This window comes from Acomys russatus, chromosome 32, assembly GCF_903995435.1.
Source record: "Acomys russatus chromosome 32, mAcoRus1.1, whole genome shotgun sequence".
Taxonomy (NCBI): Eukaryota; Metazoa; Chordata; class Mammalia; order Rodentia; family Muridae; genus Acomys; species Acomys russatus.
Genome location: NC_067168.1, coordinates 22,803,739 through 22,831,311, shown reverse-complemented (window position 1 = coordinate 22,831,311; position 27,573 = coordinate 22,803,739). Strand labels below are relative to the sequence as shown.

Sequence of the window (27,573 nt, the reverse complement as noted above, 5' to 3'; positions counted from 1 at the left end):
GAACCAGGTTGTTGTTGTTGTTTTTTAACAGACTGGAATTTATTCTGTTAATTTAAAAGAAAATCTAAACAAACAAACAAACAAACAAACAGAAGTCAAGTCCCATCCCTCCAATACACATATATTAAGAAGTAAGGGGAAAGAAGAAAAGAATTGGATTCCTAGGATAAAATGATTATTAAATGAAGTCTTTTCTTTCTAGCTTTGTTAAAATAGATTCCTACACTCAAGGAGTAAGAGACTAACACAGCTAACAAAGCCATCACTCTTTAGTCTTTTAGGCAGGAGGGAAGAGAGTAGAAAGAGGAAAAACTAGTGCTAAAAGAGCATGTGAGACAGTGGGAGGAGCTTTCAGTGAGCCTTTCTGGGAGCAGTAACTGCCCTCCTCGCAAGTTTCTGACCATAACACATTTGTGGTCACACCTAACCATGAAGGAGGCTGGGAAGCACAGCCTGAGAAATGCGCATGGGTTAAAAACTTGGACTTTGTTACAAAACAAATGGAAAGCAGGTTGATTTGGGACATAAAATTGTGAGGTATTCCATCTGTTCTGTTGCCTGTCCCCAGTCACACCTATCTCTATTTCTGTGTATATAGTACACTTTACTTCTCAGCTGGGCGGTGTGGCGCACATCTTTAATCCCAGCACTAGGGAGACAGAGGCAGGGGGATCGCTATGAGTTCGAGGCCAGCCAGGTCTACAAAGAGAGTCTAGGACAGCCAAGTTACACAGAGAAACCTGTCTCAAAAAACAAAACAAAACAAAACAACAAAAAGCCATCTTACTTCTCATAAACACATGCTCTCTGTGACCTACTCTGGAACCTAGACCTCACATCCACAGCTCTTGCAGTCAAGTTCACAGCCATCTTCTAAAGGTCTAGTTATTTATAACTAACTCATTTTGCTGGGAAATGGTGGCATACACCTGTAATTCCAGCACTTAGGAGGCAGAGGCAGGCAGATTTCTGAGTTTGAGGCCGCTCTACAGAGTGAATTCCAGGACAGGCTGGGTTATACAGAGAAACCTTGTCTCAACTCCCCCCCCCTCCAAAAACCACTAACTCATTTTATACTGATAGACAAGAAAAAAATTACTAAGTATTCCTTCTAAATATGACATTATGTTGTGTATAAGTATGTACAATTTTGCTTTTGAAATTCATTTATTTCTTATTTTGGTTTTTCGAGACAGGGTTTCTCTGTGTAGCCCTGGCTGGCCTGGACTCACATTGTAGACCAGGCTGGCCTCGAACTCACAGGGATCCACCTGCTTCTGCTTCCCGAGTGCTGGGATTAAAGGCATGAGCTACCACTGCCTGGCATGAAATTTAAAAATAAATTAATTAAAACTTTTATAAGAATTGGAAAAAAGAAATAATAAAGGTTCCTGGCCAAGAATCATTACACATAACCAAGTGTTACTTGGCTTGGCTCTGCACTGCGGAGTGCAGATTCTCACACTACCCTCTAGGCCCTACTGGGCTTATACCCTCTCACTTCCTCTGGGCTCAGGGATTGGGTTTGCATAGGCCATCTTCTTCTGCACATCAGACTGAGCACATCTGATTTCTCCCTTTTCTTTCCAACAGGGTCCTGCACATTATGTAGCCATGGCTGGCCTGGAACTTGCTAAGAATGAGCTGGGCTTACATTTATGGCAGCCCTCCTGTGGCTACCTCCCACATGCTGGGGTTACAGGTGTGCACCACCATGTTTGGCTTTTCAGAACCAGTACTTAACAAGCTACTGTGGAGATTTACTTGTATCTTAAAGTTTAAGAAGCACTGTTCTTGGGTGGACCCCAAATTGTTTTCCAGTATGAGAACTACTGCCTAATAAGAAAACTCTTTTTTTTTTTTTTTTTTTTTGTGGCGTGAGGGTATCAAATCCAAATCTTAGACGTGTAGGTGAGTGTTCTATCACTGAGGCACATCCTAGTGTAGAAGCTACTGATATATTCATTTAATGATGCAGTGTAAAGAAGTTTATCCATTTCTGATTGTTGTATTTAGTTTGTCTTTCTGTCCTTATTAGTCTAATAACACACTAGAACCCTAATTACACTCCTTTCACACATAAAGAAGCATTAAATTCTTATTTATATGCATATGTTGTAATAAAGATAATAAACTACAATTTTGTATATGTATTTTATGTTTGTAATATAAAGACAAATTGAGTAAAATATTTTGTATTGTGTGTGTATTATATGAGAGTATGTCCACACACACATGGGGAGACGAGAAGAGGGTATCAAATGCCCTCCTCACTCATGCTCTGCTTTAGTCTGAGACTAGGCCTCTTCTGTGAACCTGAAACTTGCTGTTACCCCACCCCCACCCCACTAGACTAACAGCTAGCAAGCTCCAGAAACCCTGCCTGCCTACTACTCTCCACGCCCCCTACTGGGGTTATAGGCATGTGTGGCCACGCCTGGCCTTCTATGTGAGTTCATAGTAGATGAACTCAGGTCCTCATGCTTGCATAGCAAGCGCTCCTATCCAGTGAGCCATCTTCCTAACCTTGTTTTTGTTTTGAGACAGGGTCTCACTCTGTAGCTCTGGCTGACCTGGAACTCAACCATATAGACCAGCTGGCCTCAGACTAGTGCAGTCCTCCTATGCCAGCTTCCAAGTTCTGGGATCACAGATGGGAGCCACCATAGAATCCTTTGTTCCCAAATGAGCTCATTGGCCTGAAAATTCTTCTTAAATATTTCTTTTATGTGTATAAAGACGTTGCCTACAGGTATATAAGTACACCACATGTATGCAGTGCATGCAGAGGCCAGAAAGGAGTGTTGGGTAATCTGGAACTGGAGTTATAGGTGGTTCTGAGTTGGGAACTGAACCCAGGGCTTCTCTGAAAGCACCAGGAGTTCTTAACCATGGAACCATCTCTCCAGCCCCTGGCCTGAATAGTAAACTCTGAGGCCTAAGGGTTTTTATCTCAGTGATAATGTCCTTGCCTACTTCACAGTACTGAAAATAAAGCATGACACAAAAATTCTCTTGGTTGAGTCTATTGATTTTTCTTCAAAGAAAAAAGGCCATGCAGTTCTGGTTTTTGTGGCTATCCTCACAGTTTCTGAGTATATGCCATGGCAATCCAAACACTACCACCACCATCATTAACAGCAGCTGTATAGCATGAGCAAAGTTTTCTTCCTTTCTTCTTCCTTTCTCTTTTTTAAAGGCATAGTCTTCACTTATTATTATGTATATAGTGCTCTGCCTGCATGTACACCCACAGGCCAGAAGAGGGCATCAGATCACATTATAGATGGTTGTGAACCACCATATGGTTCCTGGGAACTGAACTCAGGACCTCTGGAGGAGAAGTCAGTGCCCTTAACCTCTGAGCCATCTCTCCAACCCTTAAAGGCATAGTCTTATGTAGCCTAGGCTAGCCTCTGACCTATTATATTGGATAACCTTTTTTGTTTTGGTTTGGTTTTTTGAGACAGGATTTCTCTGTGTACCCCTGACTGTCCTGGAACTCATACTGTAGACCAGGCTGGCCTTGAACTCAGAGATCCACCCGCTTCTGCCTCCAGAGTGCTGGGACTATATGCATGTGTGACCACCTGCAGGCTTACAGGATAATCGTTAACACCTGAGTCTGCTGCTGCCTTTGCATCTGGCTTGCTGGGATTACAGGTGTGCACCACCATGCCTGGCTTTATGTGGTGCTGAGACACACTCAGGATGCTGTGTGTTCGAGGAAAGCACCCTATTGGCTGAGTCACATTCCCATTCCTGAAGAGAACATGTTTTTATCCCAGCGGCCTGGGATCATAACATGTGAGGTAGGCACCATTTTATAACTGATTTACCAATGATGATGCATGAAAAAATTAAAATGTTGAAAAAGAGTCTTAAGTTCAGTGTAGAAGGAAGGAACCAAAGTCTTATCCGATTTTGCTATTAATTAAAAATAGTGTGTTGTCAAGGCATCATTAATAAAAAGCAAATTAAGAGAAATTAAAGGTTTAAAAAATATCAATATAACCAACCCACTTCTATTATACCATTTATTTAAAATGGATAAAATAGGTTAAGTCAACTACACAAACTTGTTGCTTTGAAACAGCAAATAGAAAGACAGAGGTGTGTATGTGGCATGCTGCTGTGTGAGCGCATAGGCCAGGAAATGAATGTGGAGGTCAGAGGACAACTTTTGGGGAGTTGGTTTTCTCCTTCCACTACATGGATCCAGTGACTGAATTAGGTCATCAGGCACCTTCAGCCACTGAGCCATCTTACTAGCTCTGAATTGTGTCTTTAAAGGATGCAATTACAATAGTAAGGAAGAGGAAATCATCATTATTTTTCATCCACAAACTTTCTATTATGAATAGAATTATAAATTAGAACTATTACAGAGAAACAAATTAAAAACTTTATAGTTTTGGTATACTGAAGTATATTTACACTTATTTGTTTAAATTTCCTAATGGTTGCCAGGAATGTTACAGGATCATTAAGAACATACATTAGTTGGCTGAAACATAAACAAATGATAACACGCTGTTCTCATTAGTAATCATGGTTACTGAAAGTTAGTACCTTGCACTTCTCAACTTCTTCCTCAATTTTTTCAACAATAGCTGCATCCAGAATGTGTAAATCACAAGAAGACCGTGACAGGGTACTGACAGGGTGTCCTTTTAGCCAAGTAATAATTTCTTGAACTTTCTCAGCACTACAATAAAAACAGCATTGACTTTTTTACTTGATGAAAACTTTCTGAGGATTTACACTAAGGATCTGATAAACTTCCTGGAAACTGTGAATTATCAGATCTAAGTAATTGAAGCAAAATGAAATAATATAAAATAAAAGGGTACATTATCTGAACTTTGACGTGGGAGCCTGGAGCGGAACTCCGGGGCAGTGAGTGCCGACACTCTGCTTACCCGTTCTCATTTTCTCCAGGCCAGATGTCATCTTCATAGAACACGTCCTCTTGGCTGTTTTTGGCTATATAACTAAACAGTTCTGGTGCTCTAGTTAACAAAGAAATAAAATATTGCTTTAAAATATGAAATTAATCTCCTATTAAATGACTATGTATTCTAATGGGGACATGTAAAATGCACTGAAGCTTATTATAGTACTGTAGGGGATGGTACTAATAAGGAGCGAGACTGAAACACTGGATAGCCAGAGTATTCCTGTAACTATAAGAAAATTCCCACTGGCTGGGAAAGAAATAGTTCAATAGTTCAAAAAAAAAAATCAATTGTGGCTCTTGATTCTTCTTTGATTAAAATGTGAGTGTAGATGCATGAAAAACAGTATTTATAGGCTCTTTTTTTTTTTTTTTTTTAAATACAGGGCTTCCTATGTAAGCCAGGTTAATCTCACACTTGTAACCCTCCTGTCCAGCTTCCTCAGTGCTGGGATAACAATACTACAAGAACATAGAAGTTTTCTTATTCTTTTTCTTTTTGGTTTTTCGAGACAGGGTTTCTTTGTGTAGCCTTGGCTGTCCTAGACTCACTTTGTAGATCAGGCTGGCCTCGAACTCACAGCGATCTGCCTACCTCTGACTCCTGAGTGCTAGGATTAAAGGCATGTGCCACCACGCCCGGCAAGAACATGGAAGTTTTCAAAGCTAATTTTCTATCTTTTTTAAAACAAATCTGGAATATTTCATAATATAGCAAATTAAAACAGTTTACAAATTTCTTATGCTATTATTTAAAATTACATTTCTTTTGGAATCATGTAGGATTCTCAGGTATATCCAGGCAGATTAAACAAATCTTTGGTCCTTCCTCAAGCTACTAAAAAAACAATAAAATAGAAAACTGAACATAGACCAAAAAAAGAGAAATGAAGAAAATTGGGCTATGTAATGTCATATGATCTGTGAACAAACCTTTAGAAATTAGACACTGGATGGATGTGATTTAGCTGAACTGATGGACAGGAATATGCAAGTCACCAGGTGAAAGGCCAGCCTTCAGTGTCACAGCACTGCTGCTGAGTGCTTGAGGAGCTGCACAACACCAAGTTTCTCACTCTCAGCTCCGTTTCTCACTTGTGAACTGCCTTCTTGTTACGCACAATCAACTTACACAACAAAAAAATTATTTTTCCTGAATTTGCAAAGATTCAGGAAGTATGGACTTTAGGCATATTTAATAGCATTTACCCTGAAAATGTACAGCATGCAGTTGGGGAAGTTGTTTACTTGCCTCCCACCTCTGCATAATACCTGCAGTTATATTTTAGACAGGTCAGCAAAGAAATACTCTAGGTTATACCAGAGACAGAGAGCTGTGGGGGTATGGATGGTGCCAGAAAGAAGGACAGGTGCTGTGCAGCTGGGATTCACACATGAGTAGACACTACGCATGTCAGGAGCATAGCCTCTCTGGGAAGCGGACTCTGAGAAGGAGACAGACATGCACACGCTTAGTGGGGAGACTTGTAAAATCAACACTTGTGGGAAGGGAAAAGAAAACAAGGAGACCTGGACAACAGAAGTAGGAAGATGTTGAGCTGTGAGTTGTTGACGGTGAATTTCATGGCCAGTCCCACAAAAATCTCAAACTGGGAGAGCCCCTGAGATTTGTCCTGGACTGGGCAGGCAGTTGCATTTGCCTTCGTATCTCCTACACCAGGCACTGTGTTGTGCAATGGGAGTATGACTCAAGGTGAGGTAGTAGTTTGTCCACACAATTCCAGAAGAGAGCTTGCAGGTGGAGGGCTATCAGCAACGCTACTACTCCCAGGGAAAAAGAGCCTTCTGTCTAAGAAAGATCTGGAGCGAGTGGGAAGTAATTACAGAATCCATGGGACAATGAAACTCATTTTACCTGGTTAATTTCCAGAATACTAGCGGTCAGTTTTGTTCCTTACATCCATCATGCAAGGAAAATGCTAGGAGATACTTTTCTAGGAAAAATTACCCACTTAGAGAGACGATATCCATACAGGGCAATGACATTAGAAGGTCGTTTGTAGAAATAGTATCGTCCCATGTGACAAGCCCTACCCATGTGCACTAAACTCCCAATAGGCTTTTTGGCACATCGTTGTTAAGTACAGACACCAAGAAGCACTTAGAAAGCAGAGAGGGAAAACAAAACAAAACAAAACAAAACAAAAAAACCCAAACCACCACACACAACTAAACTCTAACATACAGGAGAAAAAATAATTTGGAGAAAATGGAGGTTAAAAAAAGACATTTAGCCCTGTCTTGAAAAAGCAAAAAACCAAACCAAACCAAAACCAAAAACAAACATTTAGGCGGCTCACAGCTGCCTGTAAATCCAGCTCCAGGGGATCTGATGCCTTTTTTTGGGCATTACACAAACCCATAAACATGTGGTACATGCAGACACATAAAAAAAAAAAAAAAAAAGACACTATGAATGTGTGCTGATGCACGCCTATCATATCAGCACTTAGGACACTGAGGCAGGAAGAGTACAAGTTACAGCCAGTCGACACTTTTTCTGAGTTTGAGGCCAGCATGTGGGAGGGGTGCTGTACCAGGAGACCTTGTCCTTAAAAACAAAAACTAAAATTAAAACCAACCAACCAAAAGTAACAAAAAACCAGATAAAGCTCAAACTGTCTCTTAGAGTAGAGTAATATGAAAAAAGGATGAAGAGAAGGAGACAAAAGGATAGATCCAAGAGTCCTACAAAGTGGGAACAGAAAAAAAAAAAATGTCAATTTTATCAATTATTAAATAGTATAAGGCAGGCTCCCAGAATTAAAAGGTTATCAGTTCCAGGGGCTAAACAACAGAAGAGAGAAAGAAAAAGAGTTAACACAACTAACAGAAAAGAGTCAAGAAAATGAAAATATGTCACAAGGGACTGGAGAGAGGTTAAAAGCACTGGGACTAGGGTTCAGCTCCCAGCACCCAGATGGTACTTTCCAGGCATCTGCACCTAGTTCAGGGGACATGACACCGTCTTCTGACCCTCCATAGGCACTATGCCTACAACTAGTGCACAGGCCCACATGCAGACAAAACCCTCACACACACAACATAACCTGAAACAATAGTATCTTTTTAAAAAGCAAATGGATCACAATACAAAGATCAAACCAAGATGCACAAGATTTATCAGCGCCAATAAAGGGGACATGGGACAGTGCTTTCGAAACTGAGTGAAAAGAAGCTCAATCCAGGACGCTACCTAGACAAGCTAATTTAGTGTGGGAGAAAGAAAAAAAGTATTTCCAGACACGAAGGCGGAGGGTGGAATTAAATGTACCATCCACATGGAGATATAAAGATTAAGGAACGGGAGCAGAAAGTAAAGCTTTGTATAGGGCCACAGTGATAGTGTCTCTGCATAGAGAGCTGGGTGACAGGCTGAAGCAGAGGCTGAAGGCTTTAGGACAGAGATGAACTGACAGATCCCATGGTCTGTATGGCAGTTAATGTATGTGTATACAGATAATAATCAAGTGAAAAAAGACAGGAGAGAAAATAAAAATGTGGACAGGGAAGAAATAAAATCATAATACAGGACATGGGCTAGCTGTGAATATTTATCACAATCATGTACAAACTGTAGTGAGAGGAAATCTGTCCGTGTCTATAGGGAACTGAGGGAATGAGAACTGGATGCATGTGTACTCTCTTGTGCATGTACACAGTATACTAATAGTAAGTTTAAAATAATATCTAAAAAGATATAGAATATGGCTTCATTTGGAAATGGGTTCTAATACAGACAACTATTAAGAGAGGGCTTTAATCCAACACGACTGGCACCACTGTATAAAGGAGAAATGTAGACAGACTGACAGGTGAAAGCTTACGTGAAGACAGGTGGGGGACACAGTGTCACCTGAAGACAGAGGACTGGAATGACTGCTCTGTGAGCCAAGTAACACATAAAGCTATAGGAAGCTAAGAGAAAGCCAGGGGATTATAACGCCCTTTCCCCTTGACTCTGGTTACCAGAATGGTGAGACAATTAAGTTCCCCTTGGTGAAAGCAGCTAGCTTGTGGTACCTTACTATGAGAGCCCTGGGAACCAGTACAGGGGTCCTCAACAACAAGGAGGTTAGAAACCTGGGCAACAGTAGAAAGAACGCTAAGCTGTAAATCAGAGGTGAGTATATTAACTATACATCTAAGTTACTCAGTTAACATTTACTAATAGGAACGGTAACACATTTCCTATGGGGTTACTAATGCAAATGTGTTGTTGCACATATTTTTTTTCCTTGAGACAGGCTGACCTTAAATGTACTACCTAGGTAGAATGGCCTCCAATTCCTGATCCTTCTGCCTTTACCTCCCTTGTGCTGGAGTTGGAGGCACACGCCAGCACGCCTAGCTGTTGCTGTACATTTTCCTGCAGAACACAACCTCCCTTTCAAGTGGGCCTGAGCAGGCAGGTAAGCAGTGCGCCTGGCTCAGAGGCCCGCAAGCTTGCTGCACTCACCTCTCTATGTACTCCGCAAGAAGCTGCTCCGCGGCTGACGAGTACATCCACTCACTCCCAACTTTCTTTGTGTATCCAGGGACTTCCTCGTTTTTCTTGTTGAATTTGAGATTTAAGCCCACATTTGCTTTATGGTCTCCATGAGGGCTAAGTTTAAACCACATATACACACAAGTGTTTTAAAATTTGTTCAAAAATTTTTTTAAAGTCTTTTTTTTTTTTTTTGACAGTGCTAGGGCTTGAATCCAAAGTCCTGCACGTGTCAGACAAACATCATTTCGCTACACCACAAACCCAACATTTGCTCTCAATTTTTAGAAAAGCTTAGTTCTGATTGTTTTACATTTTAGTTCGTATGGTTATTCTAATTAGCAGTAATTAAAAAGCTACAGGACAAGTTTTAAAATCAAAGTTAAGAAAGCATATAAATAAACTATGTAATTAGAAAAAAAGGAAAACAAAATTCACAGAAATCTATTACTGAGGTTCACACACACCCTCTGATACCTTTTTTCAAGGTTAGCTGCTAAAAATACAAACTGTCTTTGAAAGCATCTAAGACATACGCTGCCATGAAAGGGACCACCACTGGAGGACTTTACGGGCAACTCAGTCCACAGCCATTAATTGGAGAAAATCAATACCGAGAGAGTAAGCATTTAATCTCTATCACTTAATTTTTCTGCTATTTTAAGTAAATAAATATCCCTACACAAACTTACTTTCTCCTAGATCCTCTTCCAATAAAAATACTTCCTGTAAACCTTGAAACAAGGTATCCACTCACTCCAAGGCGACCGGCCAACACATATCCTGGGTTGTACTTTATAGAGTATTTCTTTGAATATAAAAATAAAGAGGTCAATTATGGAAACACACGTCTGTATTAAGTACTATTTGGCTACCTTTGAGATCTGTAGATAGTTACAACACCACTGACGAACCCCCCCAAGGATATGAAGGCCCCCCTTCTTTCTCTTTAAAGCACAGACTTCCCAAGGATGAAGGAGTAGGAAGCAGCTTCTAAGTCTGTCTCAATAAATAAATTCTGTAAGTACTAAACCGAAAAATTTTCATATAACCTTTTTAAAAGACTATTTTTCATACTTTAAGCAGGGCTAGCTGGCAAGTACATGGAATAAAAAAAGGCTTCAAAAATTACTACACTGAAGTCAAACATAAACACATCATCAAAACAGTTGCAAGTGAAGGAAGTAAAAAGTGTCCTTCATGTGTGAATGTAGGTACTCTTCCCCTCTAATATTTACTATCATATGAAAGTCACAGTCAAAGCTGGGCATGGTGGTGCACGCCTTTAATCCCAGTACTCGGGAGGCAGAGGCAGGTGGATTGCTGTGAGTTCGAGGCCAGCCTGGTCTACACAGTGAGTCCCGGACAGCCTTGTCTCAGGAAAAAAACAAAAACAAAACAAAACAAAACAAAAACAAAACAAAACAAAAAAACCAAAACAAAACAAAAAAGAAAGTCACAGTCAAATAAATGGAAACTTAAGTTTTGTAGTTAATGACTGAAATTAAGACAAAGAAGTGGGACAGGAAATTATGATCAGAATATATTGCATATATTCTGTATAGATAAATATATACATATACAGAAAACAGAAAAAAATCTATTTTCAATTTAAAAATATATTAAGTGGGAGAAAAAAAAAAAAAAAGAAAAGAAAAGAAAAAATAAGTATCAGATGGGATACTTTTTAACCAGGAAGCAAACAATTTACAAATCCAGAACCAACTGGCACTAACAACCATATCTACTTCTTTATACATAATGCACATAGGAAGACTAACTTTTATTTATAGCCTAATATTTTGTAAGTTTTATATAAACTTTATTTTTGAGACTCTTTCCTGGAGCTCAGGTTGGCCCTGAACTTGCTATGTGCTTGAGGATGATCCTGAGCTTCTGATCCTCCTTGCCTCCACTTCCTAAATGCTGGGATTACAAGCCTGGGCCACTAAGCTTGTCTATTCAGTGGTGGACACTGAACCCAAGGAGGCTCACGTATGCTAAACAACCACTCTACCAAACGAGCTACGTCCTCAGTCCTAATAACTTATATTCTTACTTTATGCTCACAGATGAATGTAGGAATATTTTTACCAACATATAATCAATTTCCTGAGATTGGTAAGGGATTAAATCAGCCACCATTATTTTATCGATCATATGTATCTACAATGATGCTCAAATAGGTAACTGTTTTTGGTAGGCTGGAATATCAAATTACTATTAAGATATATAAATATGTCAGTAGCCAAATGTGGTGGTTCATGTCCATAGCCCTAATACTTAGATCGAGATGAGGACAGGAGGATCAGGAGTTCAAAGTTATCCTTGGCTACTCGGTCAGTCAAAGGCCAGGCTGGACTACACAAAACACTGTCTCAGTGCTCACCCAGACACACAGAGCATGGGTGTTCAACAAGAATGCCATCAGATTTAGTAATGACACAATATGAAACAAGTTTGCTTTGCAAAACAGATGAGAAGAATTAAAGTGGTATTTCTTAATTATAAGAGGTATCACCTTATTAATAAGCACTTTGAACTGTGGAGAGGCACATTCAGTTATGATATTTAGCACAGATTACTATCATTTAGTGCCCAGGGACAAATGTCCTGTTTACATGGCTGCCATAGGTGTAAGTGTCCTGTTCCAAGTACTAACGGTACTCCATTTGAGAATTCTGAGCTGAGCTGCAATTAAGAAGTTAACTAAAATCATCAGTAATACCCTACAAAACACAAAAAGAAAACCTAAAATACTGGAGTAGAGAAAATGAGAGTGAAAGGAGCATTTTGTGTGTTCTCTGTCTAAAAGAAAACACAAGTTCTTCTTCCTTCACTGACTTTAAGACAAAGTCTCAGCTTATTCATCTGATGGCTTCAGAACATGTTGTCTAAATTCTTTCTATAATAGAGAGCTGACAGTAAGATTTTTAGGGACACCTCTGCATTCTATACCTGATGTTCCCGCAGGGTATGCCGATTCTTAATGCCTTAAATTTCGACAATGCAACATAAACACCAATTAATAATGTAATTTTTGCAATTTTTTTACAAAAGAATTACATATTTGTATATACAATTTCTATGCTAAAGATTAAACCTGGGTATTTAAGCATGCTATGCTAATTGACATGAATTTTGGGGACTTGGTTTGTACTTTTCCCTTACATTTTCAGAGTGTGTGTATTTTTCTGAGTGGGCACGCATACCACAGTACATGTGTGGAAGATAAACATGGTGTCATCCCTCTACTTGAGTTTTTCCTTTTGTCAGGCAGGATCTCTCATTAAGCCTGGCATTCATCAACCAGGCTCACCTGGTGGCGGGCAAGCTAGCTCCACAGACCTGTCTTCCAGTACTGGCATTATAGCATGTGCCACTTAAGCCCAGTTTTTATCTGTGGGTACTGGAGATTGCCCTTATACTTATATTCTTAAAATACTGAAATTAATTTTGAGGTAGAAAAAAAATCCTAGCATTAAAAAAGTTAATACCAACTATTGTACTTACATGCTGGTTCTGTATTAAAGGATCAAGATTTGGTTCCCATGGGATGCTGAAAACCACACGAATCCTACCTTCTGTAATCACGTCACTTGAATCCTGAACCTGGTGGTGGGGTAATAACACTGTTTACTCTCTTTCGTTACATTCCTTTACTTTTCTCCTTATTTGCATTTTACTCTTCTAAAATTAGACAGTGGAACTTTTCTTGTAATTTATAGCAAGATTTTAAAATATTGCAAGAGTGAGTCATTTCATATTTGCTTTAGTAGATATTAATCACATATAAACATTAACTTACTTGTAGATAACTTCAAGCTACCAAAATGTTGCAACTAATATTTGAAAACATTTGCCTAGATTCATTCACTCTTAATACCATAAAGAATGTATCTTTAACATTTGTATACTACCTGCATATTTACATATGTGCAACAACAACAACAGTTTCTACTAGTATTTTGGAAAAGAGTTTCAGTATGCATTTCCAGGTTAGCTTTGAACTCATTGTGTTGTCTAGGCTGGTCTCAAACTTGGTAACCCCCTGCTTCAGCTCCCTGAGTGCTGGGGTTATAAGCATGCACTACAATCCCCAGTTCTTCTCAGTGCTCTGAGGACACCTAATAGACATCATGCCCTTTATCTCTAAGTATTTTAGTGTATATATTTTTTGTTGTTGTTTGTGTTTTGGAGACAGAGTTTCTCTTTGTAGCCCTGGCTGTCCTCCAACTCACAGAGATCATCCTGCCTCTGCCTCTTGAGTGCTGGGATTTTATTTTTTACTTTTTTATTTATTAATTTATTCATATTACATCTCAGTTGTTATCCCATCCCTTGTATCCTCCCGTTCCTCCCTCCCTCCTGCTTTCCCCCTACTCCTCTCCCCTATGACTGTGACTGAGGGGGACCTCCACTCCCTATATATGCTCATAGGGTATTAGGTCTCTTCTTGATAGCCTGTTATCCTTCCTCTGAGTGCCACTGGGCCTCCCCATCAAGGGGACATGGTCAAATATGGGGCACCAGAGTTCGTGTGAAAATCAGTCCCCGCTCTCCACTCAACTGTGGAGAACGTTCTGTCCATTGGCTAGATCTGGATAGGGAGTGCTGGGATTAAAGGCATGCACCACCACGCCCAGCTTCCTAACAACGTTCTATGTAGAATTCTTTCCCCCCACTCTCCAAGCTGGCATCAGATATTGAACCCAGTTGTCTGTCTTCTTGCTTTTGAGGCAGGGTAATGCTATGTAGCCCAGGCAGGCTTCAAACTCATCCTCCTGCCTCAGCCTCCTAAATGCCAAGATTGTAGGCACATTCACACCCACTATTTGTCCTTTTTGAAAAAGGATTTTGTTATGTTCCCAGCTCCTAGCTGTATATTGAACGTCCTATAATCTAGACTATGTCCAGACCATTTCTTGCTGTGCACCTTAAATTTATTCCTCTCTTTTCACTCTGCCTTTCTCCTTCTTGTGTAATAGTGGAGATTGAACTAGTGTGCTAGGCAAACACTCTTTCCCTTAAAGTTCCTCACTGTGTAGTGAGGTTATCATCTGCCAGGATGTCCCTATATGTGATGTGTCTGCATTAGGGCATCATATCTGGAAGTACAAAACACCAATCAATTCCTGACTGTTACTAAGTGATCGTACTGTCAATATGCTGCTCAGCTTCTTACTGTACAATTAGTTTTTGTTTTCCTTGTAACTAATCAACAGTCTATGAAAAGACACTGTCTTTTTTCTTTCTTTCTTTCTTTCTTCTTCTTTTTTTTTTTTTCCCGAGACAGGGTTTGTCTATGTAGCTTTGGCTGTCTTGGAACTAGCTCTGTAGAACAGCCTGGCCTCGAACTCACAGAGATTCGCCTGCCTCTGCATCCCAGAGTGCTGGGATTATAGGTGTGTGCCATTGCACCCAGCATCATTTTTCCTTTTTATTATTACTATGCAATGATGAATTCTTGTTTTCCCTCAGTAATTTCTAATTCATCACTGTACTAAATTATTCTGTTACTTAAACTAGTAAGACTTGGGGGCTGGAGAGATGGCTCAGAGGTTAAGAGCACTGACTGCTCTTCTAGAGGTCCTGAGTTCAATTCCCAGCAACCACATAGTGGCTCACAACCATCTATAATGTGATCTAATGATCTCTTCCGGCAGGCAGCATACATGCAGGCAGAGCACAGTATACAATAATAATAAATAAATAAATCTTAAAAAAAAAAAAAAAAAAAAAGACTTGGCCAGTAGGAGCCCTCCCCCTTCTTCCTACGCTGACTGACACGGCCTTGCATTCTTCCGAGTATTTCTTACTTTCTGGCATCAGGTGTATCCAGCTCATTTTCTGTCTTACAGGCTCCAGACCTACAGTCAGATGCTCTAGTGGGAGACTGTTGTCTTCGAGGTCAAGGCCTGGGCACTATGTGTCTTCAATGCTCCCTGAGTGTCTGCTTCTTATTCTTTTGAAAATCAGAGCCAGAAAAATATGCATGTATATACACACAAACATGTGCCTATACGTGTATATATGCTTCAGAATCCCTAACAGTACCTCACATCTGTACCCCATAGACGCTTATTTCCTCCTATTCCGTGCCTGTATGCACTTTTTGTGTATGAATTATTAAAAATAACAGTATACTTAAAAACTCATTAGCCTTGTACCTGAAATCTACATGAGACAATTTTATAATTGCTTCAGATATAACCCAAGAAAAAAAGAGTATTACAACACACAAGATTTTGAGTTCTTTTCCCACCTCCTGATCACCCGCTTATCAGTATGTGTTCTTCAATTACATGAGTGATCTCTTTCTTACGTTTCCCTTTTCGCATTACATTTTATTTTACACTTAAGATGAATAACTATATTAACATAAAAGAAAGAAAAAGTTAATAAAAAAATTGAAACTAACTTCTCCAGTGCAGCCATAATAAGGACTTCCCAGCATAAAGACCATACTTCTGGGAGGAAACAAATCATCCAATGTTTTGATATTGGAGAAACGAGAGTCAAAAGCTCGGATGTCCTATATAAAATGAAATATAAAAGTCAATCACCATAGCTAGTGTTCCTGTAGCCCACATACCATTTCTTCCCTCACGGGATCAGATCTGTTTGTCTGCAAATGTCAAATATGAAGATTTCTATACAATAACACCCAGATCTGAGACAGCCTGACTTGCTATTTATCATGTCCTCTTCTAGGAGCGTCACAGCTTTATCGAGTTCATCTGCTTCCTACACAATCATTGGGGCAGACATTTACCACTGACCTCACTTTAGGAAGACTGACGTGAAAGGGGGGAATCCTGTCCAAGGTCACATAGCGAAAAAGCTACCTCAGGCAACCTGTGCTCTTAATTACTAACTATAACTTATTTTCCAGACTACAGGGTTAGTACATATAGCATTATTTATGCATGGGGTAGGGTTAGATTTCAAGTACCTTCCATGCTATGTATGTCTGAAACCACAGTCAGTACCAAAACTTATACCTTTTTTTTTTTTTTTTAATTTTTTGAGACAAGGTCTCTCTGTGTAGCCTTGGCTGTCCTGGACTCACTTTGTAGACCAGGCTGGCCTCGAACTCACAGTGATCCACCTGCCTCTACTTCATGAGTGCTGGGATTAAAGGCGTGCGTCACCACATCTGGCTCTATAAATACTTTTTTATACAGAGTTTACTTTATACATTAGGTAACAGTGAAAGATAACAGTAATAGAAGACTGTGAATGTGGTCTCTTCTCTTCAAAGTGTCTTGCATCTTATTCACCTTCTCCCTTCATGTGATGATGTGACAATACAACACCGCCAGGATGAAATGTGGTGAATGACTAAGAAGTTAGGAATAGAGGTGTATGCTCCAAGCTTGAAGTGCAGTACAATAGCAAAACCAGTACTGCCCTTGACTTTCATAGCTAAATAGTCATCCTTACCATCTGTAATCGGACCACCCTCAGCATATGAAGAAGAAAAAATCTCATCTTTTCATTTAAAAGGAGTATATTGTAATTGCCAGTAACACCACCCTTGCTCTTTGGAGTCATGTAGTGACTAACATAAATGTTACCATGCACCATGATACTGTCACAGCTAAGCTGGTGCTGAGATACTACTTCCCAGGTAATATTTTTAGACATTGGTTGAATGCAGGTGACTGAGGCTGTGAAACACCAAGCCTTGACTAAAGAGTACCTACTGCCTCCTTACATTATTGGAGACTATGCAAACAAAGGCAAAGCCTTTACTATTCATTAGTTTATTCCTGGAAAAAGAAAAAAATTTTTAAAAGAAAGGATATTGATATGTTGCCCATGATGGTCTAAATACACAATCTTCTGGCTTCAATTTCCCAAGTGCTAGGATTACAGCTAAGGCCAATATTTTTGAAGGATTTAAAAAAAAAAAAAAGTCAACATGTTAAGAATAAAGGGTGCATGTTCTAAAAAAATTTATTCTAGAAAGTAAGTTCTTAAAAACTACCAAAAATAAAAATAAATTAAAAAATAAAAATAAGAACTACCACAAAATTGGCCAGACATGGTGGTACATATCAGTAATCTCATACTCAGGAAGCACAGACAGGGGGATCTCTGTTGGACTCATGGCCAGCCTGTTCTATACAGTGAGTTCCAGGACAGCCAGAACTACATAATTGAAAGAAAAGCAAAAGCCAACCAATCAATCAACCAAATGAACAACAACAACAAAACTGTAACACAAAATCAAAACCATGTTCCCTACCTGTACCACGCTGAGAGAGCACGGAATAGTCCTTATACAGAATAATACTGACAAATTAACCGCCCCCCCCCAAACCACACGAACAAACCACTTATTTAGTGAATGTGTGAGTGAGGGGACACTTGTAGGAGCTGCTTCTCCTGCCACAGGGCTGCAGGACTGGACTCGGGTCCTCAAGTGTGGCTCTTCTGGAGATAGAACTCAGGTCATCAGACCTGGCTGCAAGCACTCTGACCTGCTGAGTCATTTGAGAAGCCCCCAAATAATATATTTTTTGAATTATGTTAAGTACCTTATTACACATTGCTAAATTACTATTCTATTTGTAAATAAATATTAATTATTGTGATATCTTTTCCCTTTGTTTTTCTTTTTTTGTGATACTGATTCTTCAAACACCTAGGACTTTATGAATGCTAGGTGAATACTCCACTGAGCTGTATCTCTAGTACTTTAAAATTTTTTCTTTTGAGACACATTTTTGCTAAGTTGCCCAGCTGCCTAGGCTGGCCTTGAACTCGCTATTTGGCTTAGATAGACCTTGAACCTGTAATCGTTCTACCTCAACCTCCAAGTAGCTGGGATTACAGTCCTGTGCATCAGACCTTGCTGGAAGGATTTTTTGTTTTTAATACAATGTGTAACAGTGTACAATAAGAGAAAATTGAGATTTGGGGGAACCTTACCTTAACAATAGTTTGATAAACAAATGGAAGAGTTTGTTTTGACCACTGTTTTTCTAGATGAACTTCACCATTTTGACTGATTTGATATTTACGACCTGTGAGCAATTGAGCATACACAACAGCAGATGTTTCATTTATTATTATTCCTTTTCTTCTTAGATATCTAAAGGAAGGGTACAGGAAGATATATATGTAGAAGTATGCATGCAGTCCAGGTGATACTCATTAATAAACCAATTACTTACAATCAATATCAATTACCTATATACACTGCAAATGAGGGCACAGCAGTTCTCAACACCCTGTAAAATAGTGGTTGTCAGCCTTCATAATACTGTGACCCTTTAATACAATTCCTTATGTATTTTCATTGCTACTTCATAACTGTAATTTTTCTATCTTATGAATTGTAATGTAAATGCCTGTGTTTTCCAATGGTCATAGGTGACCCCTGTAAAGGGCTATTTGGCTCCCAAAGGGGTTGCAATGATAAAGCCTTTCATAGTATTGATTTTAGTCTGTGGACCATTTCTCATTGTCTGTGACTAAGTGAGAAATCAGTCTGTAAAAACTCCAGAACTTCACATTCAAGGAAGGCTAGACACACAAAAAAATTATACATAATACAATTTTTAAATGTGAAAGAAAGTGTAAAAAGGCACCATGGAACTCAACAGAGGAGTATTTTAAGTATGCTACTCATTGCAAAGGCTCATTTGTTTCACTTATAGGTGCTACAAAATTTTCATAAATAGCTACCTTTTCCTTACTGATTCTTTTGGCTTTCAATTAAAATTTGCACTCCAATCTTCCGCACCCCCCACCCCCCGAGATGGGGTCTCTCTGTGTAGCCTTGGCTGTCCTCGAACTCACAGTGATCCTCCTGCCTCTGCCTCCTGAGTACTGGGATTAAAGGTGTATACCACATGCCTGGCTTTTTTTTTTTTTTTAAATGGCTTTAGGGGTTGAGTTCAGGCCTTGAACCTACTGAGCTACATCCTAGCCCCATACACTTTTTTATCTGCATTTCCTAGGCATGTAAATGCATCAGTCTCACAATCCTCCTGCCTCAGCTTCCTGAATGTAGTAATTAAAGTTGTAGGCCATCATGCTCAACTAGATTATTTTTTTTAATGTATTCATTTAATGTGTATGGGTATTTTGCCTTTATGTTGTGTCTGTGTACCATGTTTGTGACTGGTGCCTGTGGAGACCAGAAGAAGAGGACATCGAAGCCCTGGGATAGAGCCCCAGGTGGATGCTGATCATGCTGGGTCTTAATGCTGTTAAGAGAAGCCAGTGCTTTAGTCTCTGAGCCATGTCTCTATGACACTTACTGTTCTGAAATTCCTTGTATTTCTTTAGTCCAGTTCGATTGTTCTTTATCTGAAAGTTGGACGACTTTAGATGGTGGAGCAGTTTTCCCCAAATAAACCTTCTGTGTTCCTGGAGGTTCTTCCAAGCAAAACCTTAGGAATGAAAACAAAGTAAAAATTATACAAGCCCAAACTTGCTTTAATGTAGAGTTTTTGTAGGATTAGTGTCCATAGTAAAAAATTTTTGCATGGTACAATTGCAAAACCAAAAACCCCCAAACCCAAACCTTTTCTTGAATACAATACTAATAAAGTAGAGAATAGAGATGTGTGGACATTTCTATTGCTGAGCATGTTGGTATATCCCTGGATACCCAGCAACTTGAGGACCTGAGGGAAAAGGATGTCTTGTGTCCATGAATTTGAAACCAGCCTATGCAAGACAGCAAGCCCTCTCTCACTTCAACAAAAGATCAGATACTTAGGTATAAATATAAAAAGATGCATATATCATCTGTATAATAAAAAGATAAAATACTAACAAATCAAATATTTAAATAACAGAGGGTATTGTATTTATGGATTAGTAAAAGTATCAAATTTTCCCAAATTAACCTATATGTATACATTTTTTTTTGTTTCTTGTTTTTAAGGTTTTCCTCCCTTCCTCCTTCCACGTCTCTGCCCCATCTCTCTTTCAAGACAGAGGACAGCTATGCAGTACAGGCTAGCCTTCAACCTTACATAGCTGTGCAGTACAGGCTAGCCTTCAACCTTACATAGCTGTGTAGTACAGGCTAGCCTTCAACCTTACATAGCTGTGTAGTACAGGCTAGCCTTCAACCTTACATAGCTGTGCAGTACATGCTAGCCTTCAACTTTACATAGCTTGGTCTAGTCTTGAATTTGTAGAGATCTTCAATATTTCAGAAGTACTGGGATAATGAGTGTAAGCAATTATGTTCTTTAGATTTGATAAAATTTCTATAAAATCCCTTCAATATTAATAGATACAGAACCACCTTTCTTAAAAAGGAAACAAATGAGAACAACTAAAACCATTTCTTAATGGTTTTAGAAAAAAAATAGTCTAAGAGGAAAACTCAAATGAATCACTTTGATGTTATTAAGACTTGGAACACAGTTATAGTAATCAAGAAATTGGCATAAAATAAGTCCATAAATACAAATATACTAGAGAAGTAGAAAAACATCCACAAAAAAAGACTCAGCTTTAAAAGATGTTTGTTATTATTATGCCAGGATTTGTGTACAGTAGCTGGAAGCTCTGACACTGATCCAGAGTCTTAGGCTGTAACTTTTTTCTATTACTTAAAAAAAAAGTTTTTTTTTTCCATTTTCTATGTGTAAAGTGTAAAAGCTTGCATGTATGTATGTGCCCTGAGTGCATGCCTAGGGCCTGAAGAGGCCAGAGAGGCTTCGTATCCCTGGACTGGAGTTAGGGGTGGTTGTGAGCTGCTGAGTTGGTGCTGGAAACCAAACACAGGTCCTCTGTAAGAGCATACATGCTTTTAACTGATGAGCCATCTCTCCAGCCGCTGTAACTCTTGACTAAAGCAATCCAACAAAGCAAAGATAAATCTTTCACAAATGATGTAGCAACTGATTCATACATAAATATATTACACAATCTAAACTTGTAAAATTATGCATAAATCATTTAAATTAGGTCATTGACTTAATGTAAAAGATAGTAAGACCATAAAGAAAATATTAGCAACCTGGACTACATCAAAAAGAGAGAACTAAACTTTACTGATCCAAAAAGGAATCAAGATTTCTCACAGAGAAATACTGCCAACAAGAGTAAAAAATCATAATGGTAGTTATTTTTTTTTTAATCAATAACATTTATGAAACAGCACAACTAGTAGATGTATACAGGGTTAAGGGAAAAAAAGACTGGACAAATGACTGGTCTTCTAAAATCCTAATCCTATGTACAAAGAAAATAAAAAGATGTTTTTTGAAATGTAGTAACTAGAAAATACGACTCTGACCCAATTTCTCTGAACAAAACTTAGTTTTAGCTACATGCAAGCAAAAAAGAAGACAAGATTATATGAAAGAAAGTGTGAAATGACTAATAAAGACCTGACTAACTACTTATTGTTAAAAGAGTATGAGCTTATATAAAGTGGCAAAAAATACTCTTTTTTTTTTTGTCCAAGGCAGACTTGCTTTGTAGACCAGGCTGGCCTTGAACTTACAATGAACTCTCTGTCTCTGTCTTCTGAGTGCTGGGATTAAAGGCGTGCGCCACCATGCCTGGCTCAAAAATTCTTCTTAAAAATATAAGAAAAGGAAGGCTTGAAAGATGGCTCAGTGCTTAAAAGCGTTAGCTGTTCTTCCAGATTTCCAGCACTCATAGGACAGCTAATAACCATTACAACCTCATCTAATACCCTCTCTGGTTTCTACAGGAAACAGTCATACATATGGCACACATATCTGCAGGCAAAACACCCCTACACATACATAAAACGAATGAATGAAAAAAAAAAAAAAAAAAAAAAAGGCAAGCCAAGCTAATATACTATGTTCCAGATAAGCCAGTGCCACACAGCAAGGTCCTGTCTCATTATTTAAAGAGCTAATGTTATCTATTTTAGCAGGTAGAAGCACCTCACTGCACAGGCTTGACCACGCCCAGAATCTATGACGGAAGGAGAGAACAGACTTGCAAACGTTTTCCCCAGAGTTCCACTGCATGCCCACATTTATACTCAAACTCCTTTCTCTCTCTCTCTCTCTCTCTCTCTCTCTCTCTCTCTCTCACACACACACACACACACACACACACACACACACACACAAATCAGTGTATTATTGAAATAACATCTGAGAAGAATATGGAAAAGGTAAGGTTACATATGTTCTTTGTTGGTGGCTGTGAAAAAAAAAAAGCATCAAATGGCTTTAGAACTCACGTGATGTGGCCCACCGGTTAGCCCAACCAAGATGGGTGTGCCTCAGAGACACCGCCCCGAGGACTATGCGCCCTGAGGTCTTCATGCTGTTGTGCCCTCAGGGTCACTACTTCCCTCATAATCTAAGAGCTGTATGAAAGCTCTAAGGGGCTCCCAGCCCCTCACTGGGCAGTGTCACTGGCACCTGCAATATTAGTGATTGATCTTTCCCAAGCACTGCTGCTAGAGCAGATCAGTGATTCAACCACCACCCTCAGGGAGGACTTAGAGGTGTAGACTATTAAATAAAGTTAGGTTAAAATGTTTTTATTAGTGGCTTTGACAGAGAAAATCTTGGGGAACAATTTAAAACTCAGAAAGGTACGCTCTCGACAACTGCGGAGAGCTGTCCTTGCGGAGACGGAACAAGAAGAGCTGGCATGCCTCTATCGCCAAAACTGAGCTGCTGATCAAAGAATAATTAGCTTCTTACACCCATGCTTGCCTTTGCTTTCTTGATATGATTTAGTAAAAAAATTGTTGATGAGTAGATGTGCATCCTGAAGATTTTAAGTACAAATGATTGATTGTTTTTTTATACATAAAAATTTAAGATTTTTTTCCCCCCAAGACAGGGTCTCTTTGTGCATCCTTGGCTGTTCTGGACTCACTTTATAGACCAGGCTGGCTTTCAACTCACTGAGAGCCACCCGCCTCTGCCTCCCTGAGAGCTGGGATTACAGGTGTGCACCACCACGCCTGGCCAAGACTTTTTAATAAGATTACTTTTTAAGATAAATAATAAGATGAGTGACCCTTTCTTTGTAACAGCAAACTGCCTGTAAGAGAAGCCTTGTTTGCTTACACTTTGTTCATCTATAACAAGTTGCTTAGATATAAATTCACATGGGTTCTTGGGAATAATTTGTTTTTTTACCTATAGTACATAAAACATCATGTCTCATTGTAATCATTCACTTGGAAAATAGAATGTAACAACGCTGTAACTTTTAAACTGCTTGAAAGATTTTGCTGGGACATATAAACTGTGGAGGAAAAGTAAAATTGTAGGAGTTTTGGCTCATCCATCAAGTGTGTGTGTGTGTGTGTGTGTGTGTGTGTGTGTGTGTGTGTGTGTGTATACATATATATGTAAGGTTGTTGGAGCTTGTTGTAGCCTTGCTTCATCCACCAAGTGTGTATGGGTGTGTGTGCGTGTAATGTGTAAAGTATGTATATGTGTTTCTTCCCTTTTCACCAGCCACAGAGTGTTTTGCTGGCCCCTGCAAGAGTTAAGTTTGCTCCCTCACCATTTCCATTGGCTCCAGAGAATTACTTTTGTTCCTTTAGAGAAAAGTCTGCTCATTGATTAACCATTTATTCCACACATGCCCCTCCTCAGTATCTGACCTGTTGAAGCTGGCCTTCAGCAGTTATTAATTCTTATCAAAAAGAGAAATATATTTGCTAGATATTACAGTGGCTATCAATCAGAAAAGAATTAGGTGATAAAACTTCAAACATATTTATTAAGAACAAGCCCCCCTCCAAAAAACCCCAAAACAAACAAACAAAAAATCCCAAAACCTAACACAGTGTTATGTATTTAAAATATCCTAAGGGGCAACTGCCAATAGTGGTTGACTTTTAAGAAGTGTGAGAACAGCTTTTCACCAGAGTATAAATGTTCTTAAAATAATTTTATCACCCAAATTAAATGAAAGTTACCAAAAAACAAAGCAAATACGCCAGAGAGAGCGTGAGCTGTGTCTTACTTAGTCTCGCCGTCCGATACACCCACAACTCTGGCTTCTTCAAGATGAGGCCAGTTGACAAAGACCGACTTTCCAAGCACCAATGAAGCTATGTTCTCTATACTCTGAAAAACAAAAACAGAAAAGTCCACTCATAGTTTAAGTGCAAGAGAAAACTTTTTAGAGGCCAAGTTTTCCAGTTCCACTTAAGTTTAAACTTGTGAGATGACTGAGGTGCATTAGTGATGTGATAAAATTCCTCTAACTAGGAAAACTCTGATTTTACTGGTTAGAGTCATATTTGCCTTTTTTCCTTCTCTGATAATAACAAAAACTGAAAAGAACAGTAGTAATGCTGCTTTACTTTCATTTTGGTTGATACTTAAAGCAGAATCTAAGAAATATCTCATAAAAAAAGAAGCATCTCATTTCACTATGCAGCATGTTAATAAAAAAAGAGCATCTAGATTCGAAGTCAAGTGACACAGTTTCAAATTTTGGTTTTACTCCTTTCAGAATTTGACCAAATTATGTTTTCCTTTATGAACAATGGAATGGATGATGTCTTCTTTGCAATGTTGATGATAAAGAAATATAATACACGTAAAACTTGTTACTGTGAAATACTATAAAGTATTCTGCATAAAGTAATATCTTAAGTACAAATTCCAGGTGCAAAAAGAAGCTACTATTCAACTTACACATACAGGTTAGAGAACAACTTTGTAATAGGAACTGAAGTTTAAACATATATCTTATTATTCTTTAAAATTGTATTTAATTTTTTGTTTGCTGTTTATGACAAGGCAGGTCTCATGTAGCCTAGGCTGGCCTAGAACCTACTCGGTAGCCACAGATTACCTTGAATTTTCTGGTCTTTCTGCTTCCATCTATCAAGTGTGGAGATTGCAGACGTGCTCCCTTAACCATGTCCAGCTTAATTCAGTTCTGGGAATCTAAGCCAGGGCTCTATGCATCCTAGGCAGGTACTCTAGCAATAGAGCCACAGTCCCAGCTGGGCTGCTGGACGGCTGGCTTTCTTAGCATTCACAGAGCCCTGAATTCAATCCCCACTACTATATAACAGGGTTTTATCCTAGAACTTGGGAAATTGAGGCAAGGGGATTAGGAATTCAAGGTCATCCTCACACTATATAACAGGGTTTTATCCTAGAACTTGGGAAATTGAGGCAAGGGGATTAGGAATTCAAGGTCATCCTCACTTATTTAGGGAACTTAAGGACAGTCTGGAATACATTAGATATGGTCTCAAAACAGAAATAAACAAAAAATTTAAGCAGTAAGAGATGGCTATTTTGGTATTCTATTTGATAATCAGACTTTTCTTAAAGTCAACATCTAAAACTATAGAAAAACAATGTTGTCAAAGAAAGCAAATTCAACATTAGAACTAGGTTCCCGCAATTATTCTTTCCCTTATGTGTATTAATTTTTTTCTTATCTCAGCCCTGCTTTCAGTTTGAAAAAAAAAAAAAAAAAAAAAACACCTTTCTGTTTCACATTAATTCTTTCTGAGGTGCTAGGTGAAACCCACCCTTATGTCATGTGCTGTCTTGCTATTATATGAATCCTTTTCCATTACAAAGCCCAAAGACTTTCCAAGAGCTCTACTTTCCTCTATAGAATTTTTTTTCTGGATGATTTTCCTCTACTCTGCCTACAGTTATGCTTTCAGCTCTTTGCAGTGATAAAAGTTAAATTGAAAAAAAAATTTGGAGATGGTTTTGATATGGAGCTTTGGCTGGCCTGGAACTCAGACTCACAGAGATATACTTGCCTCTACCTCTGTGAGTACTGGCATTAAAGATATATAGTAGCTACAAGTGTATTTTTATTTTATGTGTACACATGTTTAAGTGCATTTATGTGAGGTGCTCATGCTGGGCAGAAGTGGGTGCCAGATCCACGGAGGTGGAGTTACAGCAGCCTGAAACTGGGAACAGGACTCTGACCCTCACAATAACAGCAAGCTCTCCTAACCACTGGGCCATCTCTTGAGCCCAACCAACAGCTTTCTTGGTGAAGCACATCACGCCTGCCTCCTTTATCTCCTGTCCACCTACTCTTCCCATCACTTCATCTTTAAGAATTAAATTTCTAAGCCAAGCAGTGGTGGTGCACGCCTTTAATCCCAGCACCTGGGAGGTAGAGGCAGGCGGATCTCTGTGAGTTGGAGGTCAGCCTGGACTATAAAGTGAGTTCCAGGACAGCCAGCGCTGTTACACAGAGAAACCCTGTCTTGAAAAACCAATTTTCTGCCTTCACCAATGCACTGGAATGAAATTCAGACACTGTTTCATTTTTCACTTTCCTTCAAAGTTTTGTAAAATAAAGATTTTGCTCCAAGTCTTTGTGACACCACTTAACTTGGGAATCAGTCTATTTTACTTCTGTGTCCAATGTCACTTTAACTGGTTCCTTTTGCAGTCTTTATAATTGTGGGTGTTTCTATTTTTCCCTTACATTTGTTTGTTAAAAAAGATTTATTTATGTATATGAGTGATTTGGTTCCATGTATGAATATATATCACACGTGTGCCTGGTGCCCACAGAAGCCACAAAATGGCACTGGATACTCTGGAACTGGACTCATACACCACTGTGGGCGCTGGGAACAAAATCTAGGTCTTCTGTAAGAGTGACGATTTGAACTATCTCTCCAGCCTTAATTGTGGATATTTTTTTAAGTGTTGAGGCCATGAATATTCAGTGTAACTTTGTTTAGGGAACTAAATCTCAAGCTCTTAGTCATCAGTTCTCTGTTGGAAACACTAAAAATATCTGTCACCAACTTTTAGCTTGAGGAACTTAACTATACATCAGCAGCCTTTAAAAGTGAGGTCTTGTCTTGTTTTCTTTTTTGTTTTTCTTCATTTGAACCACAGTGCAGTTTTTCTAAGACTGTACATTTCTAAGTGTACAGTAGATTGACTGTATATGATACAGGCTGTTATTCACAATGAACAATTGAGAGTACTATGCTTCCATCTTTGTGAAACACTGGTTAAAAAAGGTTACTAGGATAGCCCTAGTTAAATGTCTTAGTAACCACCTTAAGATTTCACCATGAGCAGGTACAGTGGCTCACGCCTGAAATCTCAGCACTTGGGGAGGCAGAGTCAGGTGGATCACTGTGAGTTCGAGG

At 39.0% G+C, this 27,573-nt stretch overlaps 1 protein-coding gene across 1 annotated transcript in view; it reads right to left on the bottom strand.

The window, feature by feature from the left end:
• Xrn1 (5'-3' exoribonuclease 1) overlaps positions 1–27,573 on the bottom strand; it is a 98,348-nt gene that overhangs the window by 33,934 nt on the left and 36,841 nt on the right. The window contains exons 19-27 of the mRNA XM_051140745.1: positions 24,429–24,532; positions 19,745–19,876; positions 18,408–18,570; positions 15,889–16,002; positions 12,981–13,079; positions 10,160–10,275; positions 9,438–9,584; positions 4,923–5,012; positions 4,573–4,708 (exon numbers count right to left, since the gene is read on the bottom strand). Of these exons, the coding sequence (XP_050996702.1) occupies positions 4,573–4,708; positions 4,923–5,012; positions 9,438–9,584; positions 10,160–10,275; positions 12,981–13,079; positions 15,889–16,002; positions 18,408–18,570; positions 19,745–19,876; positions 24,429–24,532 (1,101 nt within the window). The remainder of the gene's footprint in view (positions 1–4,572; positions 4,709–4,922; positions 5,013–9,437; positions 9,585–10,159; positions 10,276–12,980; positions 13,080–15,888; positions 16,003–18,407; positions 18,571–19,744; positions 19,877–24,428; positions 24,533–27,573) is intronic.